The sequence below is a fragment of the Hyperolius riggenbachi genome, chromosome 12 (assembly GCF_040937935.1).
Source record: "Hyperolius riggenbachi isolate aHypRig1 chromosome 12, aHypRig1.pri, whole genome shotgun sequence".
Classification (NCBI taxonomy): domain Eukaryota; kingdom Metazoa; phylum Chordata; class Amphibia; order Anura; family Hyperoliidae; genus Hyperolius; species Hyperolius riggenbachi.
This window is the reverse complement of record NC_090657.1, coordinates 9106103-9125496: the sequence shown is the minus strand read 5'-3', so window position 1 is coordinate 9125496 and position 19394 is coordinate 9106103. Positions and strand designations below refer to the sequence as shown.

The following is a 19394-nucleotide window of genomic DNA, read 5'->3' as shown; positions in this document are numbered from 1 at the left end:
GACTCCTCCCCCTTTCCCTCCAGTATAGGTAGCCAGATGACCCCTCCCCCTTTCCCTCCAGCATAGGTAGCCAGATGACACCTTCCCCCCTTTCCCTCCAGTATAGGTAGCCAGATGACCCCTCCCCCTTTTCCTCCAGTATAGGTAGCCAGATGACTCCCTTAATCCCTCCCCCCCCCCCTTTCAGTATAGGTAGCCAGCTCACCTTCACACCGCAGCAGCATCAGTGTCACTCATTTCTCAGCTAGTCTCCAGTGCAGAAGCTTCCTCTTCCCTTCCGTCTCCAATGTTGCTCAGGTCCATAGCCACCGACCACAATGCAAACGTGCACAGAGAGCAAGGGGGCTGCTGCACAGGAAGCTAGCAGCTGAGTACCGCGGTCAGGCGCTCTCCTGATCTCCCTGGATTGCAGCATTTGCAAGCTTGCTAATGCTGCACCAGTTTAGCCTGCTGCTTTGGTGCCCTTTCTCCCGTGGTGCCCTAGGCCATGGGCCTAGGTGGCCTTGGCCTAAATCCGGCCCTGCCCCTCCTCCAACACAGCATAACGCGGTAATGATGTATTGGAATGACTCAGGACCCGCTGCAAATAAAAGTCAAGACCTTTGACGTTCAAATGATCGTTTGATCTTATCAGCCAACTAGTATTTTAACAGGAGGCTGCTGAAGTTGTGGACATTATAATACACAAGTATCGTTTCAGCTGCATCAGACAATAACCTCTTCTCTGTAGGTTCTTAAAGCAGGCCATACACACATCAGAACATCTGAATCTGCCAGGAATCTACAGCACAACATGCCACATTGATCAGAGATGCTATTGAGTTTAGACACAAAAAGTAAAAACTGAAATGACAATTGGACCGGATGAAAAATCTCAGTTGACTGGGGGTGACAGAGGAGCAGCGCTAGATTGACGGCAGTTCAGTAGAATTCATGGTGAAAGCTACTGAATATCTGTGTACATTGTATGGAATGATTTCATTCCGAATCCGTTTCTTTCAGCTATAACGAAACAGACAACTGGAGACAATATTTATGAATTCTCCATGTTTTCCAATTGGTCAGTTTACATCTATGTTACAACACATTGATGTAAACTGACCCACAGGGAAACATGGAAAATTCCTTCTCATCAGTTGTCCATTGCATTATAGCTAACAGCAGTCACAATGGGTGGCAATCTAACCTCTTAACTCATACTGGACATTTAATAGTAGTTATCAAAATAGAAAACTTGTAAAAAAAAAAAAAAAAAAAAAGTGACAGTATTTAAAAATACATAAAAAATACATACATAGTACCTTAGGGATTATTTTTTTTTTACTATGCATGTCATAAGGACATATTATTGATGTTTATTGATATTTTTTAAACAAGGGATTGTAATTATTGATTGGGTACAAAAAACAGAAGAAAAGACACCCTTATTTACAAATAATATATTGCCGCCATACATTGTACAAGAGACAACCTTTTCAAAGGCATGACACATCACAACAAACATTCCGATCTATTATAAATATGTGACACATATATTTATAATAGAAAAATACTAATAATCATGAAATGAATGGAAAGAGTGCATTATCCTGAATATGCTAGAAATGAAGCCTAGGACATTTCAGGAATATGAATAAAGAGAATCAGTGAGACAGCTGGGCCTGATGTAAAGCACACAATTTCCAAAATACCGTGTTTCCCCAAAAATAAGACAGCGTCTTATATTAATTATTGCACCAAAAGATCCGCTAGGACTTATTTTCAGGGGATGTCTTATATTTCTATGAACACACAAGTTCCTGTGCTGTGCCTTCCCACTGTGCCAACTCTTTCTCTGCTGGATCCACCTCTTGTGTGTCCCTGTGTTCCCCTTTAATGTCCTCCTCTATCTCCTGTCCTTCTGTGTCTTCCACTTTCTCCCGTGTCCTCTGATATTCCCCTGCATCCTCTTCCCCCCAGCTCCATGCCACTGTGTCCTCCGAGCTTCAGCCTATAGGGAAGAAGTATGGTAACTTGTGTTTCTGGGCTCCAGTAATAACACAAGTTGCCATACTTTTTCCCCTTACTGCGGCTAGGGCTTACTTGCAGGGTAGGGCTTATATTTCAAGCATGCTCGAAATTCTTGCTAGGGCTTACTTTCTGGGTATGAAGTGTTATTCAGTGGCTGCAGCTGGCACAGTGGTGACTGTTACTGCTGCTTGTACAGTGGTGGCTGCTGCTCCTGGCACAATGGAGGGTTGGTGGTCAGGTGAGGTGTGGATGTACATAGGGGAGCGGAGGATGTTGGGTGGGTGATCAGAAGACAGGTGAGTTTGCTGTGTGGCTATACAGAGGCCAGGTGAGGGTGCTGAATGGGTGGGTGTATGGAAGGCAGGTGAGGGTGCTGGGTGGCTATACAGAGGGCAAGGGAGGCTGCTGAATGGGTGTACAGGAGGCAGGTGAGGGTGCTGGGTGGGTGTATGGAAGGCAGGTGAGGGTGCTGGGTGGCATTACAGAGGGCAGGTGGGTACTTATCCGTTAGCCGGGCGCATCCGGCAGGTGGCGCTAATTACTATTCCCCCTCCAGGCCGACATGGATAGTAGGGAAAGATGTAACTCTGGTGGAGTTTTGTCGCCACCTAGAGGATCCGCCCGGCTAACGGATAAGTACCGGCAGGTGAGGGTGCTGAATGTGTATGGAAGGCAGGTGAGGGTGCTGAATGGGTGTATGGAAGGCAGGTGAAGGTGCTGGGTGGGTGTACAGTGGGCAGGTGAGGGTGCTGGGTGGGTGTACAGGAGGCAGGTGAGGGTGCTGGGTGGGTGTACGGAAGGCAGGTGAGGGTGCTGAATGGGCGTATGGAAGGTAGGTGAGGGTGCTGGGTGGGTGTATGGGAGGTAGGTGAGGGTGCTGGGTGGGTGTATGGAAGGCAGGTGAGGGTGCTGGGTGGGTGTATGGGAGGTAGGTGAGGGTGCTGGGTGGGTGTATGGAAGGCAGGTGAGGTTGCTGGGTGGGTGTACAGTAAGCAGGTGAGGGTGTAAAACGTACAACGTCCATAAATATGAAGTGTTAATCAGTGACCCAGGCTGGCCTGAGTTCTACTCACCTGAAAGCCTGTAGAGAGCTCCATAACCATAGCAGCAGGCTATGGAGTTCAGAGTCATCATATCACAGCTAGAAAACATCCTTCCAGAACAGCAAGCTAGGGAAGGACAGAAAGTATACTTGGGTCAGTGTTACTCAACAGCCCAGACCTACTGCAGTTCAGGTATTCAGTGTTCTTCATCAGCTCACAGGTGAGACAATTCGTGTTTCTGTGTAGGATAATAATCATTGCAGCTGTGTCCTTACCTGGAAGTGTGAACAATGCACAGTGACCAGTAAGAACTGAAGACACAAAAAGAGTTCTCTCTGTATGACTAAGGTTTCCAGTAGATGCGTTGCAATGTGGAAACAGCTCCGCAACGCAAGGAAACTGCAACCAATTCACACCAATGGAGTAGATTCCATTCACACGAATTTACTACTTACGCGATGCGACGCGGGGGAAATCATGGATAGCATGCTGCAGTTTTCCGCAGCACGCATCTGAGTTCCCATAGCCGTCGACAGGAAGCCGCATGACGCCGCATCCGGTTGTCCGAAAGACAACCGGAAGTACCTGTGGAGGGATGCGAGTCAATGCGGCGATTCCCTCGCATCCTAATCGCCAGTGGAAACAGGCCCTTAATTTGATGGAACTGATACATACTACTATAGAAGTATCCCATTGTCCCCGTTACTTAATCTCTCCTGAATTTAGCCCTTTGTTAACTAAGGTTCTGGAATGTAATGACTTTTCCCTTTCTTTTTCTCTTTACTTTTGTTGAAGAAGTACTGAATTTCATGCGATTTGGATTATTCTCATTACCCCATTTGGGGTTATTTCTGGCTGTAATGTTTCTTTATATATTTTCTAGAACAAAACTTTTTGAAACTAAGAATTGAAGACAATATTGATTATCTGCATATCGGCCACTGAAGTACCGCTGTCGCTTCACACTAACCAGTGATGGCTAACCTTGGCACTGTAGCTGTGACAAAACTACAAATCCCATCATGCCTCTGCCTCCCCGAGTTATGCTTAGAGCTGTCAGAGTATTGCAATGCCTCATGGGACTTGTAGTTCCACCACAGCTGGTGGAGTGCCAAGGTTAGCCATCACTGCACCAGGCTCTCTACCGGACCGTTTTTTTAGATCAGATGGCAGTGCACATGGAGAAAGGACCCATACTTTCCTCTGGGCTGTTCACAAAGTCAGTTTTCAGTAGACATGGGTTTGTTTCCCGGCATGCATGATTTTTTTTATGGTTAGCAGATATATTGCCATATATCTGATATAACCCTTCTGTAATAGATCGCGGAAAAAACGCCGCATGTACTGGCAGCAAGGTGGCTGATTCCGCGTCCAGCGCGGCGGTTTGCACGCAGCAGCGTGCGTCTGGTGTGGCTGGGTCTGTTAGTGCACACAGATTGAGGAATACGTGAGCGCGCGCTGAGAGGCAGAACCTTTATGACAGTCGAGGAGGGATCAGCTGACCAGGTTGGTCAGCTGACCTCAGAGCAAGTGACTATTGTATGATCGGTGATGGGTGGCGCCGGGGAGCGCCGCTCTATATATATAGTTACTGCTGGTCAGTCTCAGGTGGTCTGCCGTTGCGAACACTTACGTGAAAGCACTCAGACCATAGTCAGATCCTACAGTGTGTTAGAACCAAGTGGACCTGGGAATTCACACTGAGCCAGATTACTTCTGTGTTATTATTGTGTTATACTTCAGACTAGTTCCAGGGTGTAGAGACCACGGACCTCACACCCAAGACTAGGGATTCTGTGTTATCATTGTGTTATATTTCAGACTAGTTCCAGGGTGTCGAGACCACGGACCTCACACCCAAGACTAGGGATTCTGTGTTATCATTGTGTTATACTTCAGACTAGTTCCAGGGTGTCGAGACCACGGACCTCACACCCAAGACTAGGGATACTGTGTACCATCATATTATACCTCAGACTAGTTCTACGGTGTTGAGACCACGGACCTCACACCCAAGACTAGGGATACTGTGTTATCATTGTGTTATATTTCAGACTAGTTCCAGAGTGTTCGAGACCACGGACCTCACACCCAAGACTAGGGATACTGTGTTACCATCATATTATACTTCAGACTAGTTCCAGGGTGTTGAGACCACGGACCTCACACCCAAGACTAGGCATTGTTTGTTATCTGTTATGACCTATTGCATTCCTGACTATCCCTCTGCTTTCTGATTCGGTACCTACACATATCTGATTACCTGTTGCCAACCCTGCCTGCCCTTGGTTACCGAATCAGCCTTCTGTCTCTGTACCTTATCTGCCCGTGTGTTGCCGACCTGGCTTGCCCGACCTTGAGAGCTATCCCTCTCCATTGAGAGATTAGTCTCTAGACCTGCTTGTGACACCCACCTTCCAGGTGTCACTCAGCCACAGGTCCTTCCTACTATCCAGCCTGGGGCTCCACCCCTTTGGATCTCTCAGGCTGCTGGAAGGTTTTCGCACTTCCCAGAGGGAGGTATTTCCCATACTGCCAAGGACCACCTGGTCCTCGGGTGATCCCACTCAAAGTCATTACTGTTGCACCAAACACTCACACTATATAGGTGTCCAGAGGTTAGTTATACTTGTATTATTGGTGATTCTGCAGATCATCAATAATCAGGTATAGATCTGTATTCTTGGTGATACTGCAGATCACCAATAATCAGATTCTCTCTGTGTGCTGACACCAATCGTTACACCTTCACAGAATACCGGAGCTTGTATGTGATGGAGCAGAGTGTTCTGTACACGCAGATAGGCATCCAGTATAACAAGTTAGAACTCTTTACTGAAGAAAAACATGCAGAGATGAATCATACACCATCATCAGGAGATCTAGCTTACTTAGAACAGAGAGGAACACACAGAACAATACAGACAAACACAATACCATAGAGATCATTGCAGCACTTCACATTTTACAGTGACATCTTGTGGTTGCTTTACTATACTGCACTTTTAGTAATTCTGTTGATACTGCCAACAGTACAGTGCAGCGGACATGGTACCTGCTCAGTAGTGTGGACCGACCCGCAGATATCCAGTTCTGCCTAATACGATCATTTATGATGATCATTAGGCATTATTCTGAAGAACTTGAACTACAATACAAGAACCTGAATTAATCATACTTATACTTAACAGCCACTGCCTTTGATTGGTTTAATTCCAAGCTACAGAAACCATTTTCTGCTAGGAAAGTGTTTTATAGTTGGAATTTCTCATCAGTGAGGGTCACACTGTAGTCACTTCCTGTCTGAGTCAGGACTGAGACAGCCACTTACATACCTGATATTTAACTCTTTCAGACAGAGAGAGAAATAAAAAAGGAAGACAGCCTAGTTATTTGTGTGCTGGGCACTGTACATACACATGTCCATCACATGTCACTTCGGGGATCCTTTAAGACACACCCTTGACAAGACCCTAGTTATGCAAACCATTATGAATGAATTGATAAATTGCAGATTTCCATGGATTTATTAATGCTGAATAATCTCCATGATCAAAAAGCAAGGAATTTAACCACTTGCCGACTGCGCACTCATAACACGCGTCGGCAAAGTGGCAGCTGCAGGACCAGCGACGCAGATCTGCGTCGCCGGCTGCAGGCTAATTAATCAGGAAGCAGCCGCTCGCGCGAGCGGCTGCTTCCTGTCAATTCACGGCGTGGGGCTCCGTGAATAGCCTGCGGGCCGCCGATCACAGGCTAAATGTAAACACAAGCGGAAATAATCCGCTTTGTTTACAGTTGTACAACGCTGCTAACAGTAGCAGCGTTGTACCAGATCAGCGATCCCCGACCAATCAGCGGCCGGGGATCACTGTCACATGACAGGCAGGAGCCTGTTAGAGGCTGCACAGGACAGATCCGTTCCTGTGCAGCCTCGGATCTCCGGGGAAGGGAGGGAGGAAGGGGGGGAATGGCGCCGCCCCCCCCCCCCCCTCCGCAAACCTCAGGCAGGCAGGAGTGATCAGACCCCCCCAGCACATCATCCCCATAGGGGGGAAAAAGGGGGGCGATCTGGTCGCTCTGCCTGCTACCTGATCTGTGCTGGGGGCTGTAGAGCCCACCCAGCACAGATCACAGAATACAGCGCTGGTCCTTAAGGGGGGGGGGGGGTAAAGCGTGGGTCCTCAAGTGGTTAATAATTGACAGGACTTCATCTTTGGGTGACAGTTCAGGGGCTGAGTGTCTGTTTCTATGGGGACAGGAGGAGGGACAAACACTCTGCATGGTGGATGGGCTTCCAGCGGGAGGGGAGGGGTAGTGAGGGGAACAATGCACTCAGGAGATCACTGAATGGCAGATATTTAAACAAGCTCTGGGGACGCCAGCACACATACTGTATTCTCAGCCAAGATCAATCTAGTCGTACACACTTTTATTCTCACAATGGATTAAAGATCATTACCAGTGGCCTAGCAATAGGGGGTTACAGAGGTCGCTATAGCACCTAGAGCGGACGGTCACCTTGGGCCCTCCTTAAAGGGGCACTATAGCGAAAAATTGTAGAATTTAAAATATGTGCAAACACAGACAAATAAGAAGTACCGGTACGTTTTTTTCCAGAGTAAAATGAGCCATGAATTACTTTTCTCCTATGTTGCTGTCACTTACAGTAGGTAGTAGAAATCTGACAGAAGTGACAGGTTTTGGACTAGTCCATCTCTTCATGGAAAGATTCTCTGGGATTTATTTATTTTCAAAAGCACTTAGTGAATGGGAGTTGCTCTGTCCAACTGCCAAAAAACTGTGTAGAGAGCAGGGAAGCTGGCCAGCATCATTGTTTAAATCCTTTTTAGGGAATATCTTTATAAAGAATAAAACCCTTGCTGAGAATCCCCCCATGAAGAGATGGACTAGTCCAAAACCTGTCGCTTCTGTCAGATTTCTATTACCTACTGTAAGTGACAGCAACATAGGAGAAAAGTAATTTATGGCTCATTTTACTCTGGGAGAAACGTACTTCTTATTTGTCTATGTTCTCGGGTCTCTAGTCCGCTTCCTCAGGCAATAATACAGATAGGAGTAACAAAGGCACTGTACTTGGCTACACAACTTCTGAGTTACTCCTATCTGTATTATTGCCTGAGGAAGCGGACTAGAGACCCGCGGAACGCGTTGCATTTGTTCTGGAGTACGAATTAAATATTGTTTAAACCATACATAGTGGTTGTGTTTGGTTCTGGGGAGGTAAGTCCACCCTTGCCCCCCAACTTTTATCTGTTTTTACCTATGATCAATTTTTACTCTGCTGGCGCCTCGGTTTCCATTGCAATACAGTGTATCACACGCACTTTTTACCACGCGTTCACACCACACATTTTATTAACATTTCTTGGTGATGACCAAAAAGTCTGCTCTAGTAATGTAATAAAAGGTCAAGAAACTTTTCCTTACTGTTCTTCAACCTCTTTGGCACAGATCTTTTAAATTCCTTACATGTTACCTACTGCTGGATGTCCTATTGCAGTTTAAGCACAGAGCTCTAAACAAGCTTCTTTCTTAACACAGAAAGGTCCAGATGCAATGAAGATATTGAGTAGGTATGGTGTGTTGCCATTAGAGCCACTTGTAAGCATTGCTGTGGCCCAGTACCACTCTCTACTGGAGTTTTAATACCTGAGTAATGGACCAGTTGCTGCTGTAGATGGAGGCCAGGCTTGGGTTTCCATTGGACAACAGAGTGTGGATTAACCATTTCAGCCCGCAGGGATTTTTCACCTTATGCAACAGAGCAATTTTCACCTCCCATTCATTCGCCAATAACTTTATTGCTACTTATCACAATTAATTGATCTGTACTTGTTTTTTCCGCCACCAGTTAGGCTTTCTTTGGGTAGTACATTCTGCTAAGAATATTTTTTTTATAAATGCATTTTCACAGGAATATTAAGAAAAAAAAAGGTTACTGTTATCCTTTTTTTACTGTTCAATAAAACTTTTCTTGGTTAAAAAAAGAAAGAAAAAAAAATGGAAAAAATTCATTATTTTTCAGTTTTTGGCCATTATAGATTTAAAATACATGGTACCATTATTAACACCTATGTATTTGATTTGCCTATTTGTCCCGGTTATTACACCATTTTAAATTTTGTCCCTGTCACAATGTATGGCGCCGATATTTTATTTGGAAATAAAGGTGCATTTTTTCAGTTTTGTGTCCATCACTATTTACAAGCTCATAATTTAAAAAATGTTCGTAACATACCCTCTTCACATGCATATTTAAAAAGTTCAGACCCTTAGATAACTATTTATCTTTTTTTTATTATTGTATTTTTTTTCCCTCCATTAAAAAGGTTATTTGGGTCATTTTTGGTGTGGGAGTTAAACAGTTAATTTTGAATGTAATAATGTGGGTTTATTTTATTAAAAAAATGTATGCAGATGCTTTACTATTTGGCCACAAGATGGCCACAGTGAGATTTTTTTTTTTTAGTCCTGAAAGCGAGAGCTCGCTGCTTCCAGGAAGCACTAGGACGACGGGAAACTTTTTTTTCAGAAAAACCGCGGCCCCTGATAAGAAGCCATCGTTTTTTCTGCCGGGGACTTAGATGAATAAGAACTATGTTCCCATTCAATGATCTCCGGGCTAATGGGGGGTGGCACGGGGGCCCGCGTGCAATAGTGCACGGGAGCGCTCAGCAGCTGCCGCCTGGACGTGACAATCACGTCCAGGTGGCAGGAATGGTTAAGGTGTAATAGGACCCTAGACAGGATAGTAGACCCCCCCCCCTTGTGGTCCTTTTGGTAAGGTGAAGTGGAGAGAGGTCAGAGAAGGTGGCTGGTGGGACTCTTAACACCCACTAGGCCCCGAGCACCCTCTGCTGCTGTTGCTGTGGGCCCCTCCCACTCTCTGATGACTAGAGGAGCGTCCATAACAACCTCCAATGCTCAGCTTACCAATATCTATTCTTTTCTTCAAGTCCTAATCTACCAATATTTATGGCTGGAATACAGCGACCCCATGCTATATAATAATCATAATAATGCCTATATTTGTATATCACTTTTCTCCTGTCAGACTCAAAGCGCTTGTGAGGCAGTCACTAGAGTGCACTCCGTAGGCAGTAGCAGTGTTAGGGAGTCTTCTTCAATAAATCCTTAAAAACCTGAACAGAAAATAAAAAGTCAAAATAAGCAAACAGGTCATACTTATCTCCTGTGTAGTCTACTCCTCAATCTCTTTCTCCTCTCCTGCGTCCCATTTGTCCACTGTGATCAATGGATTTCTCCATATGAAAAATGGCCATTACCTCATAACAGCTTCCGGGTCAGCAGTTAAACTGTAATATCATCCATTTGAGCCATAGGGATCCGCTTTAACCATTACACTATCCAGCTTTTTATGTTTGTTTATTTTTTGGAACTTCTGGTCCACTCCTTTTTTTGTTGCCCCACTGCATACACTTATGACCTATGGTATGCCCTTTCTTGCCCTGCTGCTCGGATTTGCTGGTGTCAGAACTTTGCACCAAGTTTATAAAAGTGTGTATTTGCTGATGTGTCGTTTGTGACAAAGACTTTGCTCATTAGACATTTCACCAGAAGAGTCTGTATCTTTTGCTTCCATTAAAAATGTATAGTGTACGTTTAATTTGGGATATTTTCATTGCAGAATAGGACCATAATCATAGAGACAGCCTTACTGATGCACTGCAGCTTCCTGTGCACTTAGAGATATCTATTGCACATATCTGCATTTTAAGCTTATATTAGACATGATTATGTATTTTTTTTTCAGATCTGGTGGGAGGGTCAGCTGGGGTACGCTTTTGATTTGTCTTGAAGCCATTTAGTTAAGTGTTTGCGGTAACCATTACTTTAGGAAAAGGACCCGCATAGGAGCCTAGATATCAGAACCAGGATTTTGTTTTTTTTATTTTTGGGGCTGGTGAGGAGTGCTGGGACAGCGATATGTCCACTTAATGAGAGTGAGGGGTACTTTGCAGAATAAGGGTCCTTTCCTTTCATACTGCACCAGTTGTCATGGCGCTTTCATATTGGAGCATTAGCAGTGCAGTGTCAAAATGGTGTCGGTTACTGGATGATGCACATGGTAATGATTGTGGTGTAAGCACAAGTCTATGGACTGTATACACCGTTGTATGCATATTACTGCACTGGTAACGCACAATGCGACTTTTCAAAGCCGTTACGATCCTATTTTTGAAGATGTTCAACGCAACATGTATAGTGTGAAAGTACCTTCAGTAGGAGGCCAGTTATTTAGTCACTTACAGGGAACCTTAACTGAGAGGGATATGGATTTTTCCTTTTAAACAATACCAGTTGCCTGGCAGTCCTGCTGATCTCTTTGGCTGCAGTAGTGGCTGAATCACACACCCGAAACAAGCATGCAGCTAATCCATTCTGACTTCAGTCAGAGCACCTGATCTGCATGCTTGTTCAGGGGCTGTGGCGAAAGTATTAGAGACACAGGATCAGCAGGAAAGTCAGGCAACTGGTATTGTTTCAAAAGGAAAAATCCATATCCTCAGTTTAGGTTCCTTTAAAGGAATACCGCGGTGACATGTGACAGACATGTACGGTATGTACAGTGCCAAGCACACAAATAACTATGTTGTGTTCCTTTTTCTCTCTCTCTGCCTGAGAGAGTTCATGGATAAGGAATTAACGCCATAAAACACTTCCCTGGTAGAGAACACCTTCTGAGAGCAGGAAAGAGTTAAAAAAAAGGTCAATAGTTAATAGATTTTAGCTCTGGCATACTTCAATGAATGTTTTATTGAGCAGAGACAATGAAACAGTAAAAAACTTAAAAAGTAGATTTAAAGAGGAACTGTCGTGAAAATCTTAAAATTTAAAACACATACAAATAAGAAGTACATTTCTCCCAGAGTAAAATGAGCCATAAATTACTTTTTTCCTATGTTGCTGTCACTTACAGTAAGTAATAGAAATCTGACATTACCGACAGATTTTGGACTAGCCCATCTTCTCATATAGGGGTTCTCAGGGGGGTTTTCTTTATTTTTAAAGGGAACCTAAACAGAGAAGGATATGGATTTTTCCTTTTAAAATAATGCCAGTTGCCTGACTCTCCTGCTGATCCCTTATTTATAATACTTTCATTCAAAGCCCCTGAACAAGCATGCAGATCAGGTGCTCTGACTGAAGTTAGACTGGATTAGCTGCATGCTTGTTTCAGGTGTGTGATTCAGCTACTACTGCAGCCAAAGAAGCCAGCAGGACGGCCGGGCAACTGGTATTGTTTAAAAGGAAACATCAATATCCCTCTCAGTTTAGGTTCCCTTTAAACATCAGGAATGCAAGTCAACATGGCTTGACTATAGCTTACCCTTCACGGAAAAGCAATTACAGCCATAAAACACTTTCCTGGCAGAGGACACCTTCTGAGAGCAGGACAGAGATAAAAAGGGTCATTAGTTCATAGATTTTAGCTCTGGCATACATCAATGACTGTTTTATTGAGCAGAGACTATGAAACTGTAAAAAAACTTAAGAAGTAGATTTAAATATAAAATTAAACTGTGGGATCTCTAAAAAAAAGTCATTTTTAGGGGGTGAATAGATAGAATTGTTTATCTCATCAGCTTATTTCCACCTTGGCAATCCTTTAATGTACAATCTCCACTCCTCCCACAACACTGTAACTCCTCCCTAAATACCTTTTTTCTGTTCACTTTTCTCACACCTTATTGGTCCGCAGTGGGCGTGGTCTAATGCCTCCCCCTCCGCTGCCAGCATAAATCTAGGTAATACATCTCTGCAGCCAGCATTAATAATAGAGAGGTTGTGCTTACATTAGAGTATGTAGCAGATACACTTTGTGTGAGGGGTTAATGCATAATGTACGGTATTAATAATGAATATTTCTAGAGAATGTTTCCTACCTGTGGGATGTGAATAATTCATTATGAAGCTTTAATCAGTGTGTATTATCCAGCAGATGAAACGCTGTACACAACCTGTGTGTGTATGGGGAGGATGGGAATGGGCAGGGACTCTCGGTACAGAGCAAGCTGAACTATGGCTGCAGCCGGAGGTTATCAACCTGTATAAAGGGGCCAATACACCGCTACCCTATTCATACAAACTCCCAGTGTATGGGGTAAACAGTCAGTTATGCTTAGTACAGGTAGTCCCCGACTTACGAACGTCCAACTTACGAATGACCCACCGATACGAATGGTATGGAGTCTCTGTTTCCATGGGAACAAGTCAAAAAATTTTCAAATTGGACTTGTAGTTTTTGAGAAAATCGATTTTACATTAAAGGAAAAATGGCTTTTAAACTTGTACAAGCCTGTACAGAGGGCAGAGGTGACACAGGGAGACACTGGAGGCACAGGGGTCACAGAGGAGATACAGGGGACAGAGGTGACACAGAGGGGGACACTGGAGGCACAGAGGAGGTACAGGGGACAGAGGTGACACAGAGAGGGACACTGGAGGCACAGGGGGGTCACAGAGGAGATACAGGGGACAGAGGTGACACAGAGGGGGACACTGGAGGCACAGAGGAGATACAGGGGACAGAGGAGACACAGAGGGGGACACTGGAGGCACAGGGGGTCACAGGGGAGGTAGAGGGGGCAGAAGTGACACAGAGGGGGGACACTGGAGGCACAGGGGTCACAGAGGAGATACAGGGGACAGCGGTGACACAGAGGGGGACACTGGAGGCACAGAGGAGGTACAGGGGACAGAGGTGACACAGAGGGGGACACTGGAGGCACAGAGGAGGTACAGAGGGCAGAGGTGACACAGAGGGGGACACTGGAGGCACAGAGGAGGTACAGGGGGACATAGGTGACACAGAGGGGGACACTGGAGGCACAGAGGAGGTACAGAGGGCAGAGGTGACAAAGAGGGGGATACTGGAGGCACAGAGGAGGTACAGGGGGACAGAGGTGACACAGAGGGGGACACTGGAGGCACAGAGGAGGTACAGAGGGCAGAGGTGACACAGAGGGGGATACTGGAGGCACAGAAGAGATACAGGGGACAGAGGTGACACAGAGGGGGACACTGGAGGCACAGAGGAGGTACAGCGGGCAGAGGTGACACAGAGGGGGACACTGGAGGCACAGAGGAGGTACAGAGGGCAGAGGTAACACAGAGGGGGACACTGGAGGCACAGGGGGGGCACAGAGGAGGTACAGAGGACAGAGGTGACACAGAGGGGGACACTGGAGGCACAGAGGAGGTACAGAGAACAGAGGTGACACAGAGGGGGACACTGGAGGCACAGAGGAGGTACAGGGGGACAGAGGTGACACAGAGGGGGACACTAGAGGCACAGGGGACAGAGGTGACAGAGGGGGACACTGGAGGCACAAAAAAGGTACAAGGGACAGAGATGGCACAATGTTCTGACTTAAGAACATATTAACCCATTCAGGTTCCGTGGTTTTCACGTGAGAAATGTTCACCTCCCATTCATTAGCCTATAACTTTATCACTACTTATCACAATGAACTGATCTATATCTTGTTTTTTCCGCCACCAATTAGGCTTTCTTTGGGGGGTACATTTTGCTAAGAGCCACTTTACTGTAAACGCATTTTAACATGAAGAATAAGAAAAAAAAATGGAAAAATTCATTATTTCTCAGTTTTCAGCCATTATAGTTTTAAAATAATAAATGCCTCCATAATTAAAACTCACGTATTGTATTTGCCCATATGTCCTGGTTATTACACCGTTAAAATTATGTCCCTATCACAATGTATGGCGACAATATTTTATTTGGAAATAAAGGTGCATTTTTTCCATTTTGCATCTATCAATATTAACAAGTTTAAAATAAAAAAAATATAGAAATATTTCATCTTTAAATGGATATTTAAAAAGTTTAGACCCTTAGGTAAATATTTACATGTTTCTTTTTTTTTTTATTGTAATGTTTTTTGTTTTTTTTATAGTAAACATTTTATTTGGGTAGTTTTGGGAGGGTGGGGGATAAGCAATAGATTTATAATGTAAATGTGTGTTCATTGTAATTTATTTTTATTTTCAGTTGTAGTATTACTTTTTGGCCACAAGATGGCGGCCATGAGTTTGTTTACATGATGTCACTCTAAGCGTAACACACGCTTATAGTGGCGCATCGGGGAGGGAACGGCCAGAAAAGGCGCAGCTTCTGAGAGAAGCTGTCGCTTTTTCAGCGGGGGAGAGGAATCAGTGATCGGGCACCATAGCCCGATACATTGATTCCCTGGCTACCGAATCCACGGCCGGGAGTGCGCGTGCACGCGCGTGATCGGCCGCGGGTGCGCGCGGTAGCGCGCATGGTTCATGGACGTAGTTGCTACGTCCAGGAACTAAAATAGGTTAAGGTTAAGAACGAACCTACAGTCCCCATCTTGTTCATTAACCGGGGACTACCTGTATATAGTAGCTTTTACAGAACAGCAGTCATTTCTGTAGTATGGTCAAGATTTGAATGTTGACAATATCAGGCAATTAATATGATCACTTGTATTTCTATTTCACTTATTGGAAGGTGGTACTTCAAAGGACCACTATTGCGAAAATGATAAAATTTAAATACATGTACTGTAAATACATAAAAATAAGAAGCACGTTTCTTCCAGAGTAAAATGAGCCATAAATTACTTTTCTCCCGTGTTGCTGCCACTTAGGTAGTAGAAATCTGACAGGTTTTGGACTAGTCCATCTCCTCATTGGGGAATTCTTAGGATTTTCTTTATTTTCAAAAGCACTTAGTGAAAGGCAGTTGCTCCGTCCAACTGCCAAAAAATTGTGCAGTAATCAGGGAGGCTGGCCAGCATCCTGTAGAATAAAAAATGGAGTGTCCCTGCGTCATCCTGTCCCTGTGTCCGTGCGTTTGTGCTACTGTGCATGTGCAGCACGGACAGCCGTTGGGACAGGAGGACGGGGACAGGGAGCCGAGTGGGTGGACAAGTGTGCGCGTGGCAGGGGGTGATCGCGCATGGGCACTGACATGCTGCGGGGTCGGCGATGGGACAGAGACCTAGAACCCGTTTTTAAACAGGCATAGGTCAACTAGTCCTTGTATAAAACCTTTCACGAAGTGTCTTTATAAAGAATAAAAGGCCATGCTGAGAACCCCCCATGAAGAGATGGACTAGTCCAAAACCTGTCAGATTTCAACTACCTACTGTAAGTGACAGCAACATAGGAGAAAAGTAATTTACAGCTCATTTTACTCTGGAAGAAACAACATATTTGTATGTAACTATGTGTATTTTACATTTTTTTTCATGACAGTGGTCCGTTAAAGGGAGCCTGAGGTGAGAGGGATACGGTGACTGACATATTTAATTTTAAGCAATGCCAGTCGGTTGGTAGTGCTGCTGATCCTCTGCCTCTAATACTTTTAGCCATTGACCCTGAAGATCAGGTGTCTATGACAAAAATCTGACAAGATTAGCCACATGCTTGATTCAGGTGTGATTAAGATACTACTGCACAGCAAGAGAAGACATTGACCAGGTCTCCACCTGGAATTAGCAATTATGGCTCCATTTATTAGTGGTATCATACCCACAAAACAGCACAACGCATTGGCTGCAGGCCTTTGTCAAGACACTACTGCAGCCAGAATAATCAGCAGGACAGCCAGGTAACTGGTATTGTTTAAAAGGAAATAAATATGGCAGCCTCCGTATCACTTCGGGCTCCCTTTAAATCTATTCCTCAGCTCTAGACCTTCTACCCTTCCTGCTTCCGGTCCTGGCCGTTTTACCGCTGTATTTTTTCTTGATCTTTGAAAACGTAACATGTGTTGAAGATACGTAATATGCAACTTGAATATTGATCGGTTTTCACCAAAGTGATATTTGATTGGTGATTTTTCAAGCTGCATAGTTTGGCACTATACTTATTATTTGCATCTCATATACAGCCTCCAGCGGCTCCCCCGAGCAGAGGTCGGGATTACCGCTCTTAGCTGGGATTTTCCACCCCAACCCTAGCTCGGGAATACCGCCAAGAAGGTTAAAGCAAACTTGATGCAAAAATAAAACTTATGAGATACTGAATTGTATGTGTAGTGCAGCTAAGATATAGAACATTCGTAGCAAAAAAAAAAGTCTCAATGTTTTGGTGTACAGGAAGAGTTAAAAAAAAAAAACATTTAGTCATCTATGCAAAAGAGCTTCTCTGAACTATTCAACCCACTGGGTCAAATACAGCCCTGTTTTCTAAAGCACAGCCAATAAACAGTGAGGCTGCATTTCCACTTATGCAATGCGAATCACCGCTGTAAAAATTTGCATGCGGGTGCGAATTTCGCATGCGGGTCTATGCGAATTTTAATGCAAATTCGCATGGATGACGATGTATGCGAATTTAACCATGGCAGTGCTGGTGTGCTTTTCCATTGCTTCTATGCGAATTCGCATGCAAATTCGCATACCCAAACCTCATGCGAATTTCCTATTAAATACATTGTATGCGATTCGCATAGCGGTATGCGAACTCTGATGGCTCTGCCATGCAAATTTTTTCTGCACAGAAAAACGCAAAGGAATCCTGACAAGTGGAAACAGTCCCATTCACTTGTATTGCTATGCGAATTTGCATGCGAAAACCGCATGCGAATAATTCGCGATAGTGGAAATGGGCCCTGAGAGACAGTTTGAGATAAAGTTTTACTGCAGGAAAGTTCAAAGGGTCATTATTTCTGCTTTGTTTTTTAGCTGAAAAGACAGAGTGTGGTTTCTAAACTGCAAACATTACACAATGATGCAATGTTATAAGTAAAGCTATATATCTGAAAATCTAAAGAGACTTTTCTTTGCTACTTATGTTCTATTCCTTGAAATGCAGCCTTGGAGGGATATTTCTTTGAAAACAATAAGCTGTAACTAGTACTTTCAGTTTGCTTTGGCATAAAGTGGTTTGTCTGGACTATGAACATTTGGAGGCAGTAAGATTGCAATTTGAAGACTTCTCTGCAGATGGTAAATGTCAGGGACAGTATGTTAAAGCTCTGCATATAAGACAGTAAAGGGTCCCTCTGTTCTTAGATATTAATGGGAGGGATGCTAATCATGGGAGCACAATACAGTTCTTGTCACACTGCGGCCAAACCCTCGCTGTTCTCTCACCTACTGCCCACCAGAGCCACCGGCTAATAACGAGGCCACTATCTTCCTGGAGTGGGAGAAATCCTGACGCCAGCCTTGTGGAATGCAGACTGACAAAAGCAAAATGTTTCTGTGGAGCGCTAAACAAAAAGTTGCTGCATTTGCCATAACAAACTGTTATAGGTTTAGGGGGGAAAAAAAAGCTTAGATGGTTTCTATCTTACATAAAACCACTGGATATACCTATCTGCTCCAGTTTATTGGTTTTAGTATTTATATAGCGCCGACATATTAGGCAGCGCCGCACAAACTATATTGTCTTGTCACTAACTGACCCTCAGAGGGGCTCACAATCTAGTCCCTACAATAGCCACATGTCTATGTATGTATCGTGTAATGCATGTATCATAGTCTATGGCCAATATTTAGGGGGAAGCCAATTAACTTATCGGTTTGTTTTTGGGACGAGGGAGGAAACTGGAGTACCCGGAGAAAACCCATACAGACGCGGGAAGAACATACAAACTCCATGCAGATGTTGGCCTGGCTGGGATTCAAACCAGGGACCCAGCGCTGCAAGGCAAGAGTACTAACCACTACGCCACCGTGCTGCCCTAAATGTTATCAGGTTTGCTGGTTAGACAGTTCCATTGATTTTAGGGTAAGCGCTAGAGCTGGGACAAGACCTGTGTTTAGGTGAATACACACATCCAATCCTCTTATGTAGTACTAGCAGACCCAAGCCCATTTAAAAACGGGCTCTAGGGTCTGTGTTTTTCGCTGCGGCCCGCCGCACATGTGCACACCTGGTCGCCCGCTCACACGCCCACCTGGCTCCCTGGCCCCGTCCCTGTCCTCCTGCCTGTGTGTAGCTGGGTCCGTGCCGCACACATGCGCAGTAGCAAAAAGCACGGACCCAGCTACACTGAGACAACTGTCCCTGCTGTATGCACGGACAGTTGCCTATTATTATATAGGATTAGAGCTTACCTAGACAATAGTATTCAAAATATGTTGGGCCTCATACGTCAAGTGGTAAAATTGGCCAATCAAGATTGGGATGCATGTATGTACCTTTATTACAGGGTTCCTGTAATAAAGGCGGATGCTACTGTGTCCTACACAAACAAGGAGCAGATACACAGAAGACATACCTGAATGGCTCAAGAGTGAACCTACTTGAGGCCCTACTTTCCATAAAAGTTATCATGCTGTGTCTAAT

The 19394-nt window shown here is 44.6% G+C and overlaps 1 protein-coding gene across 2 annotated transcripts in view; it reads right to left on the bottom strand.

Moving 5' to 3' along the window:
• Window positions 1-10342, bottom strand: part of ADAM11 (ADAM metallopeptidase domain 11) — a 180472-nt gene extending 170130 nt beyond the window's left edge. For both annotated transcript variants that reach the window (XR_011025410.1, XM_068264201.1), the window contains exons 1-2: window positions 10263-10342; window positions 3084-3179 (exon numbers count right to left, since the gene is read on the bottom strand). Coding sequence is in view for 1 of the 2 variants with exons in the window: in XM_068264201.1 (XP_068120302.1) it covers window positions 3084-3162 (79 nt within the window). In the remaining variant the exon portion in view is untranslated. The remainder of the gene's footprint in view (window positions 1-3083; window positions 3180-10262) is intronic.
• Window positions 10343-19394: the final 9052 nt, after the last annotated feature.